The sequence below is a fragment of the Eleutherodactylus coqui genome, chromosome 8 (genome assembly GCF_035609145.1).
Source record: "Eleutherodactylus coqui strain aEleCoq1 chromosome 8, aEleCoq1.hap1, whole genome shotgun sequence".
Classification (NCBI taxonomy): Eukaryota; Metazoa; Chordata; class Amphibia; order Anura; family Eleutherodactylidae; genus Eleutherodactylus; species Eleutherodactylus coqui.
The window spans coordinates 138,170,455-138,188,341 of record NC_089844.1 but is presented as its reverse complement, the minus strand read 5'-3'; the positions used below and the strand labels follow the sequence as shown (position 1 = coordinate 138,188,341).

The 17,887-nt window shown below is 53.1% G+C and overlaps 1 protein-coding gene across 3 annotated transcripts in view; it reads left to right on the top strand.

Moving 5' to 3' along the window:
* The window catches only part of PRKCB (protein kinase C beta), a 205,785-nt gene that overhangs the window by 170,089 nt on the left and 17,809 nt on the right, over positions 1 to 17,887 (top strand). For all 3 annotated transcript variants that reach the window (XM_066576544.1, XM_066576543.1, XM_066576542.1), the window contains 4 exons: positions 498 to 636; positions 5,701 to 5,781; positions 5,988 to 6,095; positions 16,559 to 16,699. In XM_066576544.1, coding sequence (XP_066432641.1) covers positions 498 to 636; positions 5,701 to 5,781; positions 5,988 to 6,095; positions 16,559 to 16,699 — 469 coding nt within the window. The remainder of the gene's footprint in view (positions 1 to 497; positions 637 to 5,700; positions 5,782 to 5,987; positions 6,096 to 16,558; positions 16,700 to 17,887) is intronic.

Sequence of the window (17,887 nt, the reverse complement as noted above, 5' to 3'; positions counted from 1 at the left end):
TTGAAGGTGCAAAATCTGCTGCATATCCGCACCTCAATCTGCAGAAAATCAGCGACGTGAACATAACCTCTCGCTCTGAATTACAGCATCATACATGAAGTGTATAATGTGCATTAGGCTTAGAAATAGCAAATATTTGCATGTAACTGTATGGTGGGTCCCTAAAGTCAATTTTGCTGGTGCGCCCTAGGTACCCCAGTCCGACACTGCATTAAACGGAACTGAATTGAAATATACTGTTTATACTGTTCTATCTTAGCACAATCCCTTTAAGAAAACGGGCCATCCTCTGATGAAGTGCTGGCATACAGCATGCCTGCATCATCAGCCAAAGCATCCGGGCACAAGCATGCCAATGTCATTCGTGTAACCCTAACCTTCTGTACCCCATGCAGCTTTCTGCAGTTCCCTACTACCTCCCTGCCCTGTAGGTCTGCAGTGCTGACCGCCTCACGGTCCTCCTTTTTACGTCTCTGTATGATGTTTTCTCTTCTTAGGGACCTGAAGCTGGACAATGTCATGCTCGACTCAGAAGGACACATCAAGATTGCAGACTTTGGGATGTGTAAAGAGAATATATGGGATGGGGTAACAACGAAAACCTTCTGCGGCACCCCGGACTACATAGCACCAGAGGTATATGCAGTAGATGCTATCCAGCCCAGTCTACCCCATTAACAACAGATTATAATAAGTCACCTGTCACAGAGAGGGAATGAGTCTAAAGCAATACAACACGTCTCTGAATATCCCCCAACTAACTTAAAAAATAGGAAGAAGGGGCAATATAGAAGAAACATGAAAAACCATGGGAATGGGGATTAAGACACACTAATGGTCCCTTTACATGGGACGATTGCTGGGTGCTGACGCGGCCAACAGTTATCCAAGCCATAATGGCTCCTGTGTTTTATACATGAGCATTGATGGCTCAGTGCATGCAGGTAAGCGCCAGAGATCTCTTCCAAAGACACGGTGAACAGGCAGTTGTTCATGGATGAAAGACTGCTGTTTACATGGGTTGATCATACTTTGATATACCTGCACAAACAACAAATTATGGTTCGTTGCTCAATCCCTGGCAGCATTTACACTGAATACATTCAGAATCCCATGATCCAGTGAGAATCATTAAGATAATTGTTCCATATATAAGGACCCTAACCCAAAGAGCAATTAGGGCCATTTTACATGGAACGATTATTATTCATATTCTCGCTGGATCACTAGAATCTGGACTATAATCGTTCATTATAAATGCTGCCAGGGACTGAGCGATGAACTAGAGCTCGTTCGCAAATCATTCATCGTTCAGTTGGCGAGGCATAAAAATCAAACCTCGCTCAACCTGTGTAAACAGGCAGTCCTCTACGAACAACGGCCTGTTTACTGCGAGTGGCACTCAGTCGGGAGAGATCTTCGGCGCGCTTCGCCTCTATTCACTGAGCGATCATCGCTATTGTGTGAAAGCACTGGGACGACTGCCTGATGCTTTAGTGCCCGACAATCATCCTGTGTAGAAGGACCCTAAGGCCGGATTCACACAAACAAATTTGCACGCGCAATACGCAGTGAATATAACTGATGAGTTTTTAAAAAAACGCAGTATGCTCTATTTTCCCATGTAGGAAAATAGCGCATATTGAACTAATTACACTAATTGCTCATTTCAATGAATGGGAGCATGGTTATGTGTGTTTTTGCGTGTACAAATATGAACAGTTTGCATGCACAGAAAGTATTGTGCATGCAAATATGCAACATCCATTGCGCAAACGCAGGTCCATTAGATCGCATGTACACGGGCGGGACGGATTCCGCATTCAGGAGGCCGCAGCAGAATCCGACCCTATGCCCAGCCCGCAATTCAAATCCACCCATGTGCATTTACCCTTACTTTTATATGTAGAGCACATTCACAGGTTGTTGGACCTCCTTCAGAAGCCTGATCTTTACAGGAGCAGAAAGCAGGTGCCCCCTGATAAATGGGTTCTGTACCTTTAAGAGCTGTGTTGCAGCCGGCTGTTCCCAGAATTGCCACACATAATCTCACGCTGCAGGTTTTTGCTTAGAACCGCTGGGTGTGGGACAATAATGAGTGGCATGTATTTTTCCATGCTCTCCTGTAGAGTATATACAGTATACATATACTGGAGTGTAATATAGCTCACGTGGCTGGAACTTCCTTGCCAAAATATATACAGTATATACTAGTGTTATACGCAGGCTGGTGTAGGATGCAGGATCGGCACTACCAGACTGGGTTCTCAGCGATGGTCCTCTGAGGTCAGCGCTGCCCTGGCTTTTAATTCAGGGTTATTGATTACAGTCCGGCGAACTGTATATTGGGCATCCTGCTATTCAGTACTAGATAGATTGCATCTACAGCTACATAGTCAGATATGTCCTTCATGCTCTTCTTTTTGCACATCCTGCTTCTTAAAGGGAATGTATCACATATTTTTTACTAATTAAATCCAGATGGTGACACACATTCCATTTTTCTAATCTGATTTTTTTATTTTTTTGCTGATTTGTAATTTTTTTTTTCTATTGCCTGTACATCATTATGGAGGCTGCCATTTGGCCTGTGCTGCAGTTAAAGGGGATGTACTGTAATTTACCTTTTACCACCTATTCATAGGATAGGTCATAAAAATCTAATCCGTAGGGGTCTCATATCAATCCCATAAGTAGGGGCCCCATTTCTGCCATTTGCACTGCAAGCTTTCTGCACCCCCCTGCAGTGAGGACTGGTTTAATGGAGCGATGGCTGTGCATGTACAGTGCTGCTGCATTCATTTTCAATGGGGTGCTGGAGATAAGAGTCTAACCACTCGGCTATTTTCATCAGCCCCTTTGAAATTGATGAAGCGGTGACCGCAAATGCGCAGCCATCACTCCATTCAGTGTGATGTCACTATGAGTGGGAAAAGCATCCCCGCAGTGACAAGGAGAGTGTGACACGGGACCCCCGTTCTCTGGAGTGGTGGGGGTCTCAGCAGTCAGACCCCCACAATCATACTTTTAGGAGAGCTGATAATAGTTAATTATTGTTCAGCTTTATGGGCCATAGACAAAATGGATACGAGGGGTAACATTAATAACTTAGGGAGAGTGTTATGAACATGTGATTGAGACCTCTGCAAAGGTCATTGTGCAGGGAAGAGGGAGGAGGTGAGCTGTGACAGTCATATATTGTAAATAGTGGATCCTGTGTTAAATATATATAAAAAAATCTGGAAGTGCCAGACTATTAGGCTTAACCCATTCCCGCTGCAGGGCGTAAGTTTACGTCCTGGGAGCGGGGTACTTCCCGCAACAGGGCGTAAACTTACGTCCTGGAGATAGCGCTGGATCATATGTGATCCAGCGCTATCCCGCAGCGGGAGCCGGCTGTCAGTCACAGCCGGCGTCTCGCTGCAGCAGAGATGCGCCCGCCACTGTGCCACTGTGTCTCCGGCCGGAACTCGCGATGTCATCGCTGGCGTCCTGTATTGCCTATGCCTGAGATCGCTGTATGAGCGATAAGGCATGGGAGAGCAGTAGCTCTGCCATGCCTTATGACAGCGATCATCAGGACAGTGATTAAAGTCCCTCAGAGGGACACAAACAGTGTAAAAAAAAGAAAGATTTAAAAAATGAATAAAAAAAAATGTAAAAAAAAGAGTAAAAAAACCATTTTTTATGCTTTTTCTCAGATTAGCATAAAAAAAGGTAAAAAAAAAAATAAAACCCCACATATTTGGTATTGTCGCGTCCGTAACGATGCGTACAATAAGTTGCACATGCTTTTGACTGTGCACCGAAAAAAACGCTAAAAAAAAAGCTAAAAAAACTGAGGCAAAATGCTCATTTTTAGCATTTTGCCTCACTAAAAACACAATAAAAGTGATCAAAAAAGTCGTATGTACGCCAAAATGGTACCAATAAAATCTACAGCTCGTCTCGCAAAAAATAAGCCCTCATAGAGCTCTGTACATCAAAAAATAAAAAAGTTACGGGACTTTGAATGCAGCAATTTAGAATAGAAAAAAGATTTCCAAGAAAAAGGGTTTTTATTGCAGAAAAGTGGGAAAACCTAAAAAAAATGTTAGAATTTTGGTATCGTTGTAACCGTACCGGTCTGCAGAAAAAATGGAAAGTCTCATTTATGCTGCATGATTAACGGTGTAAAAAAAAAATAAAAAAATCTATGGCAGAATTGATGCGTTTTCTCTCTCTGCTATCATTAAAAAAAAAAAAAAAATTTTACAATATAGTCTATGTACCCAAAATCGGCATCGATAAAAACTACAGTTCGCCACGCAAAAAACAAGCCCTTATACGGCCGCGTCCACGGAAAAATAAAAAAGTTATGGCTTTTGAAAAATGGAGATGGAAAAATACCAAAAAATCGCTTGGTCCTCAACGCCAAAATAGGCCATGTCATGAAGGGGTTAAAGGGGTTTTCCGTAGAAAATACTATTGATGACCTATCCTCTGAGGATAGGTCATCAATAGTCTTTTCCATGGAAAACCCCTTTAATCAGTTTGAAAAGCATAGGATTTTTCATTCTTTATGATCATTAGGAAGATGAGCAACATGAAACAATATACACATCTGCTCTAGAGGCTGGTTTAGACACAACGATTCTTGCTCAAAAATTGCTTGACCCTGTCTTTTGAGTGAGAATCGTTGGGTCTAACTGCACTGACATCGCGCAGTTTTCGTTAACGAGTCGCTGATCGTTGTCATTCAGCATGCTGAAAGAGAATGATCAGCCTTATCAGGAGTTCACAGCGGAATACCGCTAATACTATTATTTCAGTTGGTATCCCGCCCCCTGAACACAGGCAGGGTATGAAGAAGACAGCATTCCAGCTGAGCGCTCCATGGACACAGCTCAGGTATGAAGAACACGGTGGTCTAGCTGTGTTCTGCATACCCGCCTTTGAGCGCTCAGCTGTATAACAGCTGAGCGCTCCGAGAAGAGAACAGCTGGATGCAGGAGACAAGCAGCCCCGCTTGTGTTCTGCATGCCCCACATAGAGCGCACAGCTGAATAACAGCTGTGTGCTCCATGAACACAGCAGGAGTATACAGAAGACAGCGCTCCAGCTGTCTTCTGTATACCCCGCTCGGAGCACAAAGTGATCGCTCAAAACTGTCAATCAAACTGCTGTTTGAGCGATCACATTGCTCTGTAAATGCACACAGCGATTATGTTTTGAGCGAGTTTTGAGCAAGAATCATTCATACAGAATTGCATGAAGGTGATTTTAATGAGTTGTCTTTTTTTGCATGCACTCCAAAACGGTTTCCTAGTGTGTTTTAAGCTTATTTGCCCTGCAGGGAACAAAATGCATAATAGTCCACCCATAGTGTTATCAATAGAGGTCTATTAACCAGGATCACAGTTGGCTAGAGTCCTCCAACAGAAGAGGCATCTATGGACCCAGCTGTTGCCTTCAGCTAATGGAGAATGTGTGAGATGGAAAACCCAATTAAAAGTGTATGTGGTGACCTTATGTGTGCGGATGTACCCAACGTGGGGGGCAAATGGCAGTTATTTGCATTTGCCTTACCAGTGAAATGTATAAAATCGCGGCTGCTTGGTCTGCGTCTAGTATTGTAGCTCAACTGCATACTGTGTGTCTGGAGAAAAGCAATCACGTTTATGTAGTAGTTGTCAATACTTATACATATTTGTTTTACAGATCATTGCTTACCAACCATACGGGAAGTCTGTGGACTGGTGGGCCTTTGGTATCCTGCTCTATGAGATGCTAGCCGGACAGGTCCTCGCCGTTTTATACTCTATTTCCTTCTGTGTGCATAGATTCCATCTTGACTATAAACTTCTCGCCACTTCTCATGAGTTTGTGTCTTCGTGTTCCTCTGCTTCATCAGTCACATTGGCTCCCTTCTGTTAGATGGAATTACATATGTTTGCTTTTGAAGTCTAGTGATGGCACCCAATCCTATACCCTTCTCTCTGTTACAGGCTCCATTTGAAGGTGAAGATGAGGATGAACTTTTCCAGTCCATCATGGAGCACAATGTAGCATATCCTAAGTCTATGACCAAGGAAGCTGTGGCTATATGTAAAGGGGTATTTATCCAAAATGTTTGCTTTATATGCATATCCTATGTTTATAAAACCAATATCTATAAGTCGTAATTGTATAATTGAGCTATCCCCTCTCTCTCCTGTCTTTCTCTCTTGCTCTCATGCTCACTCACTTTTGCTCTCATTTTTCCAGGATATCTATCTCTCTGTGTCCATTTTCCCCCCACCTTATCATCTTGCCCACACTTTTTCCTCCCCATTCCCCACCTTGTCCTCCCCATCCCCCACCTTGTCCTCCCCATCCCCCACCTTGTCCTCCCCATCCCCCACCTTGTCCTCCCCATCCCCCACCTTGTCCTCCCCATCCCCCACCTTGTCCTCCCCATCCCCCACCTTGTCCTCCCCATCCCCCACCTTGTCCCCCTTTTCCACCACCCTCTTTTTCCTCACCCCCCCAAGCCTTTTTCATTTACCAGCCCCCCACCTTTTTCATTCATCCCCCTACCTTTTTCATTCATCCCCCTACCTTCCCCCCCACACACACACCTCCCCCCGCACACCTTTTCTCCCCTCCCCCCCACACACACACCTTTTCTCCCCTCCCCCCCACACACACACCTTTTCTCCCCTCCCCCCCCCACACACACCTTTTCTCCCCTCCCCCCCCCCCCCACACACCTTTTCTCCCCTCCCCCCCCCCCACACACCTTTTCTCCCCTCCCCCACACACACACACCTTTTCTCCCCCCCCACACACACACCTTTTCTCCCCCCCCCCCACACACACACCTTTCCCCCCCCCCCCACACACACACCTTTTCTCCCCCCCCCCACACCTTTTCTCCCCCCCCCCCCACACACACCTTTTCTCCCCCCCCCCCCACACACCTTTTCTCCCCCCCCCCCCACACACCTTTTCTCCCCCCCCCACACACACCTTTTCTCCCCCCCCCACACACACCTTTTCTCCCCCCCCCCACACACCTTTTCTCCCCCCCCCCCCCACACACCTTTTCTCCCCCCCCCCCCACACACCTTTTCTCCCCCCCCCCCCCCCACACACCTTTTCTCCCCCCCCCCCCACACACCTTTTCTCCCCCCCCCCCCCACACACCTTTTCTCCCCCCCCCCCCCCACACACCTTTTCTCCCCCCCCCCCCCCCCCACACACACCTTTTCTCCCCCCCCACACACACACCTTTTCTCCCCCCTCCACACACACGCCTTTTCTCCCCCCCCACACCTTTTCCCGCGCCATCACACACACCTTTTCCCCCGCCCTCACACACACCTTTTCCCCCGCCCTCACACACACCTTTTCCCCCGCCCTCACACACACCTTTTCCCCCGCCCTCACACACACCTTTTCCCCCGCCCTCACACACACCTTTTCCCCCGCCCTCACACACACCTTTTCCCCCGCCCTCACACACACCTTTTCCCCCGCCCTCACACACACCTTTTCCCCCGCCCTCACACACACCTTTTCCCCCGCCCTCACACACACCTTTTCCCCCGCCCTCACACACACCTTTTCCCCCGCCCTCACACACACCTTTTCCCCCGCCCTCACACACACCTTTTCCCCCGCCCTCACACACACCTTTTCCCCCGCCCTCACACACACCTTTTCCCCCGCCCTCACACACACCTTTTCCCCCCCCCTCACACACACCTTTTCCCCCGCCCTCTCACACACCTTTTCCCCCGCCCTCTCACACACCTTTTCCCCCGCCCTCACACACACCTTTTCCCCCGCCCTCACACACACCTTTTCCCCGCCCTCACACACACCTTTTCCCCGCCCTCACACACGACTTTTCCCCGCCCTCACACACGACTTTTCCCCGCCCTCACACACGCCTTTTCCCCGCCCTCACACACGCCTTTTCCCCGCCCTCACACACGCCTTTTCCCCGCCCTCACACACGCCTTTTCCCCGCCCTCACACACGCCTTTTCCCCGCCCTCACACACGCCTTTTCCCCGCCCTCACACACGCCTTTTCCCCGCCCTCACACACGCCTTTTCCCCGCCCTCAACACACGCCTTTTCCCCGCCCTCACACACGCCTTTTCCCCGCCCTCACACACGCCTTTTCCTTCCCCCACCTACATCTTTTCTTTCCCCCCATCCACCTTTTCTTTCCCCCCCCCCATCCACCTTTTCTTTCCCCCCTCCCTCCACCTTTTCTTTCCCCCCTCCCTCCACCTTTTCTTTCCCCCCTCCCTCCACCTTTTCTTTCCCCCCTCCCTCCACCTTTTCTTTCCCCCCTCCCTCCACCTTTTCTTTCCCCCCTCCCTCCACCTTTTCTTTCCCCCCTCCCTCCACCTTTTCTTTCCCCCCTCCCTCCACCTTTTCTTTCCCCCCTCCCTCCACCTTTTCTTTCCCCCCTCCCTCCACCTTTTCTTTCCCCCCTCCCTCCACCTTTTCTTTCCCCCCTCCCTCCACCTTTTCTTTCCCCCCTCCCTCCACCTTTTCTTTCCCCCCTCCCTCCACCTTTTCTTTCCCCCTCCCTCCACCTTTTCTTTCCCCCTCCCTCCACCTTTTCTTTCCCCCCTCCCTCCACCTTTTCTTTCCCCCCTCCCTCCACCTTTTCTTTCCCCCTCCCTCCACCTTTTCTTTCCCCCCTCCCTCCACCTTTTCTTTCCCCCCTCCCTCCACCTTTTCTTTCCCCCCTCCCTCCACCTTTTCTTTCCCCCCTCCCTCCACCTTTTCTTTCCCCCCTCCCTCCACCTTTTCTTTCCCCCCTCCCTCCACCTTTTCTTTCCCCCCTCCCTCCACCTTTTCTTTCCCCCCTCCCTCCACCTTTTCTTTCCCCCCTCCCTCCACCTTTTCTTTCCCCCCTCCCTCCACCTTTTCTTTCCCCCCTCCCTCCACCTTTTCTTTCCCCCCTCCCTCCACCTTTTCCTTCCCCCCTCCCTCCACCTTTTCCTTCCCCCCTCCCTCCACCTTTTCCTTCCCCCCTCCCTCCACCTTTTCCTTCCCCCCTCCCTCCACCTTTTCCTTCCCCCCTCCCTCCACCTTTTCCTTCCCCCCTCCCTCCACCTTTTCCTTCCCCCCTCCCTCCACCTTTTCCTTCCCCCCTCCCTCCACCTTTTCCTTCCCCCCTCCCTCCACCTTTTCCTTCCCCCCTCCCTCCACCTTTTCCTTCCTCCCTCCCTCCACCTTTTCCTTCCTCCCTCCCTCCACCTTTTCCTTCCTCCCTCCCTCCACCTTTTTCTTCCTCCCTCCCTCCCTCCCTCCCTCCACCTTTTCCTCCCTCCCTCCCTCCACCTTTTCCTTCCTCCCTCCCTCCACCTTTTCCTTCCTCCCTCCCTCCACCTTTTCCTTCCTCCCTCCCTCCACCTTTTCCTTCCTCCCTCCCTCCACCTTTTCCTTCCTCCCTCCCTCCACCTTTTCCTCCCCCCCCCTCCCTCCACCTTTTCCTCCCCCCCCCTCCCTCCACCTTTTCCTCCCCCCCCTTTTCCTCCCCCCCCCTCCCTCCACCTTTTCCTCCCCCCTCCCTCCACCTTTTCCTCCCCCCCTCCCTCCACCTTTTCCTCCCCCCCTCCCTCCACCTTTTCCTCCCCCCCTCCCTCCACCTTTTCCTCCCCCCCTCCCTCCACCTTTTCCTCCCCCCCTCCCTCCACCTTTCCTCCCCCCCTCCCTCCACCTTTTCCTCCCCCCCCCCTCCCTCCACCTTTTCCTCCCCCCCCCCCTCCCTCCACCTTTTCCTCCCCCCCCTCCCTCCACCTTTTCCTCCCCCCCCCTCCCTCCACCTTTTCCTCCCCCCCTCCCTCCACCTTTTCCTCCCCCCCTCCCTCCACCTTTTCCTCCCCCCCTCCCTCCACCTTTTCCTCCCCCCCTCCCTCCACCTTTTCCTCCCCCCCCTCCCTCCACCTTTCCCCCCCCCCTCCCTCCACCTTTCCCCCCCTCCCTCCACCTTTCCCCCCCCTCCCTCCACCTTTTCCTCCCCCCCCTCCACCTTTCCCCCCCCTCCATCCACCTTTTCCTCCCCCCCCCTCCCTCCACCTTTCCTCCCCCCCTTCCTCCACCTTTTCCTGCCCCCCCCTCCCTCCACCTTTCTTTCCCCCCCCTCCCTCCACCTTTTCTTTCCCCCCCTCCCTCCACCTTTTCCTTCCCCCCTTCCCTCCACCTTTTCCTTCCCCCCCTCCCTCCACCTTTTCCTCCCCCCCTCCCTCCACCTTTTCCTCCCCCCCTCCCTCCACCTTTTCCTCCCCCCCCTCCCTCCACCTTTTCCTCCCCCCCCCTCCCTCCACCTTTTCCTCCCCCCCCTTTTCCTCCCCCCCCCTCCCTCCACCTTTTCCTCCCCCCTCCCTCCACCTTTTCCTCCCCCCCTCCCTCCACCTTTTCCTCCCCCCCTCCCTCCACCTTTTCCTCCCCCCCTCCCTCCACCTTTTCCTCCCCCCCTCCCTCCACCTTTTCCTCCCCCCCTCCCTCCACCTTTTCCTCCCCCCCTCCCTCCACCTTTTCCTCCCCCCCCCTCCCTCCACCTTTTCCTCCCCCCCCCTCCCTCCACCTTTTCCTCCCCCCCCCTCCCTCCACCTTTTCCTCCCCCCCCCTCCCTCCACCTTTTCCTCCCCCCCTCCCTCCACCTTTTCCTCCCCCCCTCCCTCCACCTTTTCCTCCCCCCCTCCCTCCACCTTTTCCTCCCCCCCTCCCTCCACCTTTTCCTCCCCCCCCTCCCTCCACCTTTCCCCCCCCCCCTCCCTCCACCTTTCCCCCCCTCCCTCCACCTTTTCCTCCCCCCCCTCCACCTTTCCCCCCCCTCCATCCACCTTTTCCTCCCCCCCCTCCCTCCACCTTTTCCTCCCCCCCTTCCTCCACCTTTTCCTGCCCCCCCCTCCCTCCACCTTTTCTTTCCCCCCCCTCCCTCCACCTTTTCTTTCCCCCCCTCCCTCCACCTTTTCCTTCCCCCCTTCCCTCCACCTTTTCCTTCCCCCCCTCCCTCCACCTTTTCCTCCCCCCCCTCCCTCCACCTTTTCCTCCCCCCCTCCCTCCACCTTTTCCTCCCCCCCCTCCCTCCACCTTTTCCTCCCCCCCCCTCCCTCCACCTTTTCCTCCCCCCCCCTTTCCTCCCCCCCCCTCCCTCCACCTTTTCCTCCCCCCTCCCTCCACCTTTTCCTCCCCCCCTCCCTCCACCTTTTCCTCCCCCCCTCCCTCCACCTTTTCCTCCCCCCCTCCCTCCACCTTTTCCTCCCCCCCTCCCTCCACCTTTTCCTCCCCCCCTCCCTCCACCTTTTCCTCCCCCCCTCCCTCCACCTTTTCCTCCCCCCCCCTCCCTCCACCTTTTGCTCCCCCCCCTCCCTCCACCTTTTCCTCCCCCCCCCTCCCTCCACCTTTTCCTCCCCCCCCCTCCCTCCACCTTTTCCTCCCCCCCTCCCTCCACCTTTTCCTCCCCCCCTCCCTCCACCTTTTCCTCCCCCCCTCCCTCCACCTTTTCCTCCCCCCCTCCCTCCACCTTTTCCTCCCCCCCCTCCCTCCACCTTTCCCCCCCCCCTCCCTCCACCTTTCCCCCCCCTCCCTCCACCTTTCCCCCCCCTCCCTCCACCTTTTCCTCCCCCCCCTCCACCTTTCCCCCCCCTCCATCCACCTTTTCCTCCCCCCCCCTCCCTCCACCTTTTCCTCCCCCCCTTCCTCCACCTTTTCCTGCCCCCCCCTCCCTCCACCTTTTCTTTCCCCCCCCTCCCTCCACCTTTTCTTTCCCCCCCTCCCTCCACCTTTTCCTTCCCCCCTTCCCTCCACCTTTTCCTTCCCCCCCTCCCTCCACCTTTTCCTTCCCCCCCTCCCTCCACCTTTTCCTTCCCCCCCTTCCCTCCACCTTTTCCTTCCCCCCCCTTCCCTCCACCTTTTCCTTCCCCCCCCTTCCCTCCACCTTTTCCTTCCCCCCCCTTCCCTCCACCTTTTCCTTCCCCCCCCTGCCTCCACCTTTTGCTGTCCCCCCCCGCCCCCACCTTTTGCTGTCCCCCCCCCCGCCCCCACCTTTTGCTGTCCCCCCCCGCCCCCACCTTTTGCTGTCCCCCCCCCGCCCACACCTTTTGCTGTCCCCCCCCCGCCCCCACCTTTTGCTGTCCCCCCCCCGCCCCCACCTTTTGCTGCCCCCCCCCGCCCCCACCTTTTTCTGCCCCCCCCCCGCCCCCACCTTTTTCTGCCCCCCCCCCGCCCCCACCTTTTTCTTGCCCAGCCCCCACCTTTTTCTGCCCCCCCCCCGCCCCCACCTTTTGCTGTCCCCCCGCCCCCACCTTTTGCTGTCCCCCCGCCCCCACCTTTTGCTGCCCCCCCCGCCCCCACCTTTTGCTGCCCCCCCCGCCCCCACCTTTTGCTGCCCCCCCCCGCCCCCACCTTTTGCTGCCCCCCCCGCCCCCACCTTTTTCTTGCCCCGCCCCCACCTTTTGCTGTCCCCCCCCCCCCGCCCCCACCTTTTGCTGTCCCCCCCCCCCGCCCCCACCTTTTGCTGTCCCCCCGCCCCCACCTTTTGCTGTCCCCCCCCGCCCCCACCTTTTGCTGTCCCCCCCCGCCCCCACCTTTTGCTGTCCCCCCGCCCCCACCTTTTGCTGTCCCCCCGCCCCCACCTTTTGCTGTCCCCCCGCTCCCACCTTTTGCTGTCCCCCCGCCCCCACCTTTTGCTGTCCCCCCGCCCCCACCTTTTGCTGCCCCCCCGCCCCCACCTTTTGCTGCCCCCCCCGCCCCCACCTTTTGCTGCCCCCCCGCCCCCACCTTTTGCTGCCCCCCCGCCCCCACCTTTTGCTGCCCCCCCGCCCCCACCTTTTGCTGCCCCCCCGCCCCCACCTTTTGCTGCCCCCCCGCCCCCACCTTTTGCTGCCCCCCCGCCCCCACCTTTTGCTGCCCCCCCCGCCCCCACCTTTTGCTGCACCCCCCGCCCTCACCTTTTGCTGCCCCCCCCGCCCCCACCCTTTGCTGTCCCCCCCCCAGCCCCCACCTTTTGCTGTCCCCCCCCAGCCCCCACCTTTTGCTTCTCCCCCCCCAGCCCCCACCTTTTGCTTCTCCCCCCCCAGCCCCCACCTTTTGCTTCTCCCCCCCCAGCCCCCACCTTTTGCTTCTCCCCCCCAGCCCCCACCTTTTGCTTCTCCCCCCCAGCCCCCACCTTTTGCTTCTCCCCCCCAGCCCCCACCTTTTGCTTCTCCCCCCCAGCCCCCACCTTTTGCTTCTCCCCCCCAGCCCCCACCTTTCGCTTCTCCCCCCCCAGCCCCACCTTTCCCTTCTCCCCCCCAGCCCCCACCTTTCCCTTCTCCCCCCCAGCCCCCACCTTTCCCTTCTCCCCCCCAGCCCCCACCTTTCCCTTCTCCCCCCCAGCCCCCACCTTTCCCTTCTCCCCCCCAGCCCCCACCTTTCCCTTCTCCCCCAGCCCCCACCTTTCCCTTCTCCCCCCTCCCAGCCCCCACCTTTTTCTTCCCAAACGCCCGCCCCACCTTTTCCTTCCCGTACTCACAGCCCCTACTTCAGCTGTCCCCTCTGCATCTCCTCTATATTTTCTACAAGCTGCAACACATTCCACACCCCACATTATAATGACATTACTTCTTAAACAACTTCCTTTAATTTGGAGCCTACAAGACCCCTCAGGACCATGTTGTAAGCTCCTTATCTTACGGGCTGTGTGGCACCTGACTCTCACCTCCGCACACAACCCTCTGAGGAGGGGGTTATCTATAAGGCTTCTGTGTGTGTCACGTCTGTTTAATGCTGCATAAATGTAAAGTGAAGTGACGATCCAAACATCTGCTCGGGGTGTCCCTGTGCTGGCGCTCTGCGGCTCCTGGCAGGAGGGGCATTGGTGAGGAGGTGAATGCTGATGATGTAACTCAGACAGAAGAGGTTCCTAGCTCAGGACACCGGCGACATGTGCCGATAATACAGACCCACGATTTCATTATTGCACCTTTTAAAGTTTGATGCTCCCAATATCTCCCTGGCACTTGCGGTACTATAGTTTAGTATTGTGGTCTGCTTAGCGAATACTGAAATATTTGGCAAGGCTTCACACTTCATCTCCTGCAAAGGGCGTGGAACAACAAAACCACCACACACATGTTGGGCGCACATGAGTTGGCACACACTGGCAATGTGAAGATACATATGGATCAATGCACTGAAAAGGGCTCCCAGCACAAGGGCTTGTGGAGGCTGATTACAATCGATCTGCTCCTCCGACGTTCAGAGAGACCTAATAGGAAATGGCTGGGTAGCGCTGGTGAGCGGCAATGTGCTATGGGGCACTGAGTCATACCCTTTCTGCCAAGCATAATGTCTTCTGGTTTATGCTTTGGGTGCAGATCTGCCTCAACCACCTTGAATGTGACTGGTGCTTTTAACTTCTCTCTTGCTGTTTTGGAGCTTGTATCCCTTTAAGAGATCATAAAATATTGACTTGCACTTGATTTTTATTGTTATGCAGATGAGTATTATGGCTTCATACCTGTTAATGCTGCAGCGCCCGCTTCGTGTAACGACACACAGCTGTGTAATCTCCCTACTCTGCAGTGGCACAAAGCAGCGTCTGTTCCTGTGCCCGCCGCACATCTGCTCCTCTCCTGCACTCCTCATATCTCAGCCTTATACTCTTTCCATATCACTAGCAACAGTATTGGTTGCTAAGCAAAGAGCATTTGTTACAAAATTGGGATTTTGTTCTTTAGTGTATATATATCAAAAGCAAATGGTGACGTGTGAAGGATGCCTACATGTAGAGAAGCGAGTATCTAGTGTCGGATGGGCAACCACTCCTGGAGGACAACTTGACTCCATTGGCTTATATTTAGATGTGGTTACATTGCAAGTTCCAATATTTTGACAATGCTGAAGTGTGTACAAAGGTGGCTCTTAGGCCTCATGTCCACTAGGAAATTCGGGCCCGTGCGGATTGTCCATGCAGAATCCCGCCTCGGGTCCCTCCTTTCCCGCGGACATGGGGCCTAAAAATTGAATTTACTTACCTGTCCGGACGCAGTGGATCTTCCCTCCGTCGCGGCCGGATCTTTTTTCTTCGACCCGGCGGATGTGCTCCCGCGCCGAAGATCAGAAATTCAGCTGCGGGTGTGCAGCGGATACGGACGGCTTCCATAGGCTTCTATGGAAGCGTGCGGGAGACCCACAGAAAATGGAGCATGCTGCGTGTGATTTCCCGTACGTGCGATCCGCGCGGCATGGAAAAAGGACATCCGCAGGTATTTACTTACCTGCTAGTGTCCAATGCATCCCTATGGCTGCAGAAAACATGTGCGGGACACCCGCGCGGATTTTTTAATTATAATTGTCCAGTGGACATGAGGCCTTAGACCAGGGCTAAGTTGACCATTCAGTGGTTGCCCGTCGGTGGTCAGTCCATACATGGAACTTGGAGATAACTGGTGGAGACACAATGGTTGTTTCATGAACCGCTTCTAGTTTTGAAACCCAACAGGGGTTAAGAAAGTATTCTGGGACTTTTACTACTGATGACCTATCTTTAGAATAGGTGATCAAATCTGCCGCTCAGGATCCTCGCCATTCATCTGGTTATCTAGCCTACCTTCATCGGTGGTCATAGGCGGAAGTGTAATTTGGCAGGGGTCCGCCATTCAGGATCCCCACCAATCAACTGTTGATGACCTAACCTAATAACTCATCTGTGGTAAAAGTTCCAGAATACCCCTTTGTCTTTAGCGGGCTGTAGATGTTATAGTTGTGTGTGTCCCCTTCCCCGCCGTATATGAGGTGACACCAGTGTTATTAAAGGGGTTTTCCTATAATATGAAAAACTATGCCATGCCATCACTTTACGATCAGCAAGTGTTTGAGCTCAAGGACCCCACCTATTCTGGTTGCACTATTTTTCTCCTGAACACCGGTGTTCTGGCTGGGAACTGTGGAGGGGACACATTGCTACACCATTGCTGTCCCCCCTGCAGTCCCAGGATTGGACATCGGACTCCCACTGTTTCGCTTTGGAACACTGCGGTGTTTTAGGGAAAACATACATTTGAAAAGCAGCTGGGAGCCTAAAAGCCCTGGATTGACTAGTCTGTCCTTCTACACAAATAGGAACAGATATCGCAATCTACATAGTAAGCGGGGAGCCACCCATGTGACTCTTTCCTGTTCTCAGCTTATGTGGAAAGTCTGTATATTGTGTTGGTATTCTCAGATTTCCAACACATTTCTGATCATATGGTCACCTGGGCTAGCAAATGTTGGTCCCTCTCCTTACTGGTGAGGAAGGACTTCACCACGAAGTTCCACCTGTCATCATGTGAAAGCTTACCTCTTGTTTTTTTTTTTACATTGGAGGCCTCTTTCTGTGCTGCAGTGACGCTTGGAGATCTTCAAAGCTGGTGGAAAAGGCTTGCAAATAGTGTCTGCATTGCCTTTTAGGAAATAGTCATGTCAAAAGGTTCTAATTCTCCTTGAGGAGGTCCAGCTAGGAAGGAGTCTTTGAGATAAAAATATGTTTTGATTGTCTAAAACCTTTCAATTTTTTGTTTTATTTTACGTTTCTTTTTTCAGCTTATGACCAAGCATCCTGGGAAGCGGCTGGGCTGTGGACCAGAAGGAGAACGAGACATTAAAGACCATGCTTTCTTCCGATACATAGACTGGGAGAAACTAGAAAGAAAAGAGGTGCAGCCTCCATATAAGCCAAAGGCGGTAAGTTGGGTGCTGGGTGTCCATATGCAGAGTTTTGTATGTTTGTGCCTTTGTGAACACTGTGGATGTGTGCGTGTACGTTTTGCGTCTCTTCAGCACTCTGCATTTGTGTGCGTTACTTCACCTTATCACTCCGTGTGCGTTGGTGACCAGTTTTGTGTATGTTGTGCCATGCTTGGTGTCTAGCGTCGGAGCCGTGTTGCTGATTTAATGATAGTCATCAAAGGGAAAGTCCTTAGTACCTTGACTTATGGTATCAATTTTCTTCGCCCACTTAATACTCTGGCTAGTCTACGTACCTGAGGTTATACAGAATAGATGCCCAAACCACTCATGATCCTGGAAACCAGAGTAACCCAAAACTAATGGCCAGTTCCTACAAAGCCATTCCTATTGTGGACCCAACCATGGTACAGGAGACAGCCATTTTGTAAATGCAGTTAGTGTTCTTGTGAGTCTGGCCAATTTGTTTTATGGGAACTAGTCACTTGTAGTTTCCTGAAGACAATTAGAGCCGTCGGTCACATGGTTCGTGGTTGTATTCTCGTTCTTGGCTCAATCAACAAAATGGCTGCATCCAGTGTTTTGGCTTTGGGAACGCTTTGAAAGATTCAACCCTAGTTCCTTAGCCATACAACCGTCCTACAGTCTGCTCGTGGTCAACTCCTGTTCTCTAGTGTCTTGACCAACTACATGACTCCCATTCCCTCCATGCCAACCCCACCTGAAAACGATCCTGTGCCAGAATGTGCCACGTCCCTGTGATCCATATTAGATGAATTATGCTCTTTCCACATTTGACTCGTTGGCTTCATTGTAATTTCCATCAACCTTCATGGGAGGAATATTTTGCGCATGCATTGCTGTTCTTCCCATCAAAATGACGTAACCCCATTGTAAGTGGATGGGGTCCTTCAGGCGAAGTTGGTGTATGCTGGGATTCATACTGATAAGCAGTAGGACTCAATGTAAAGAAGCAGCAGGAATTGTAGTAAGAATCTAGAGGTTATAGGCTCTGCACTCGTCATAGGAGCTTACGATCTAATACAGCAAGGAGCGTCTTGTAATTGGATCCTTTCCCCCATATTATGTTTCCCCGGCTGGTATATATGTAAGGCTATGGGATAGTGAGATGAGAGCGAGGAGGCGGCGGTCAGGTCATGTGACTTACCCCTCCTCGGCTCCTGT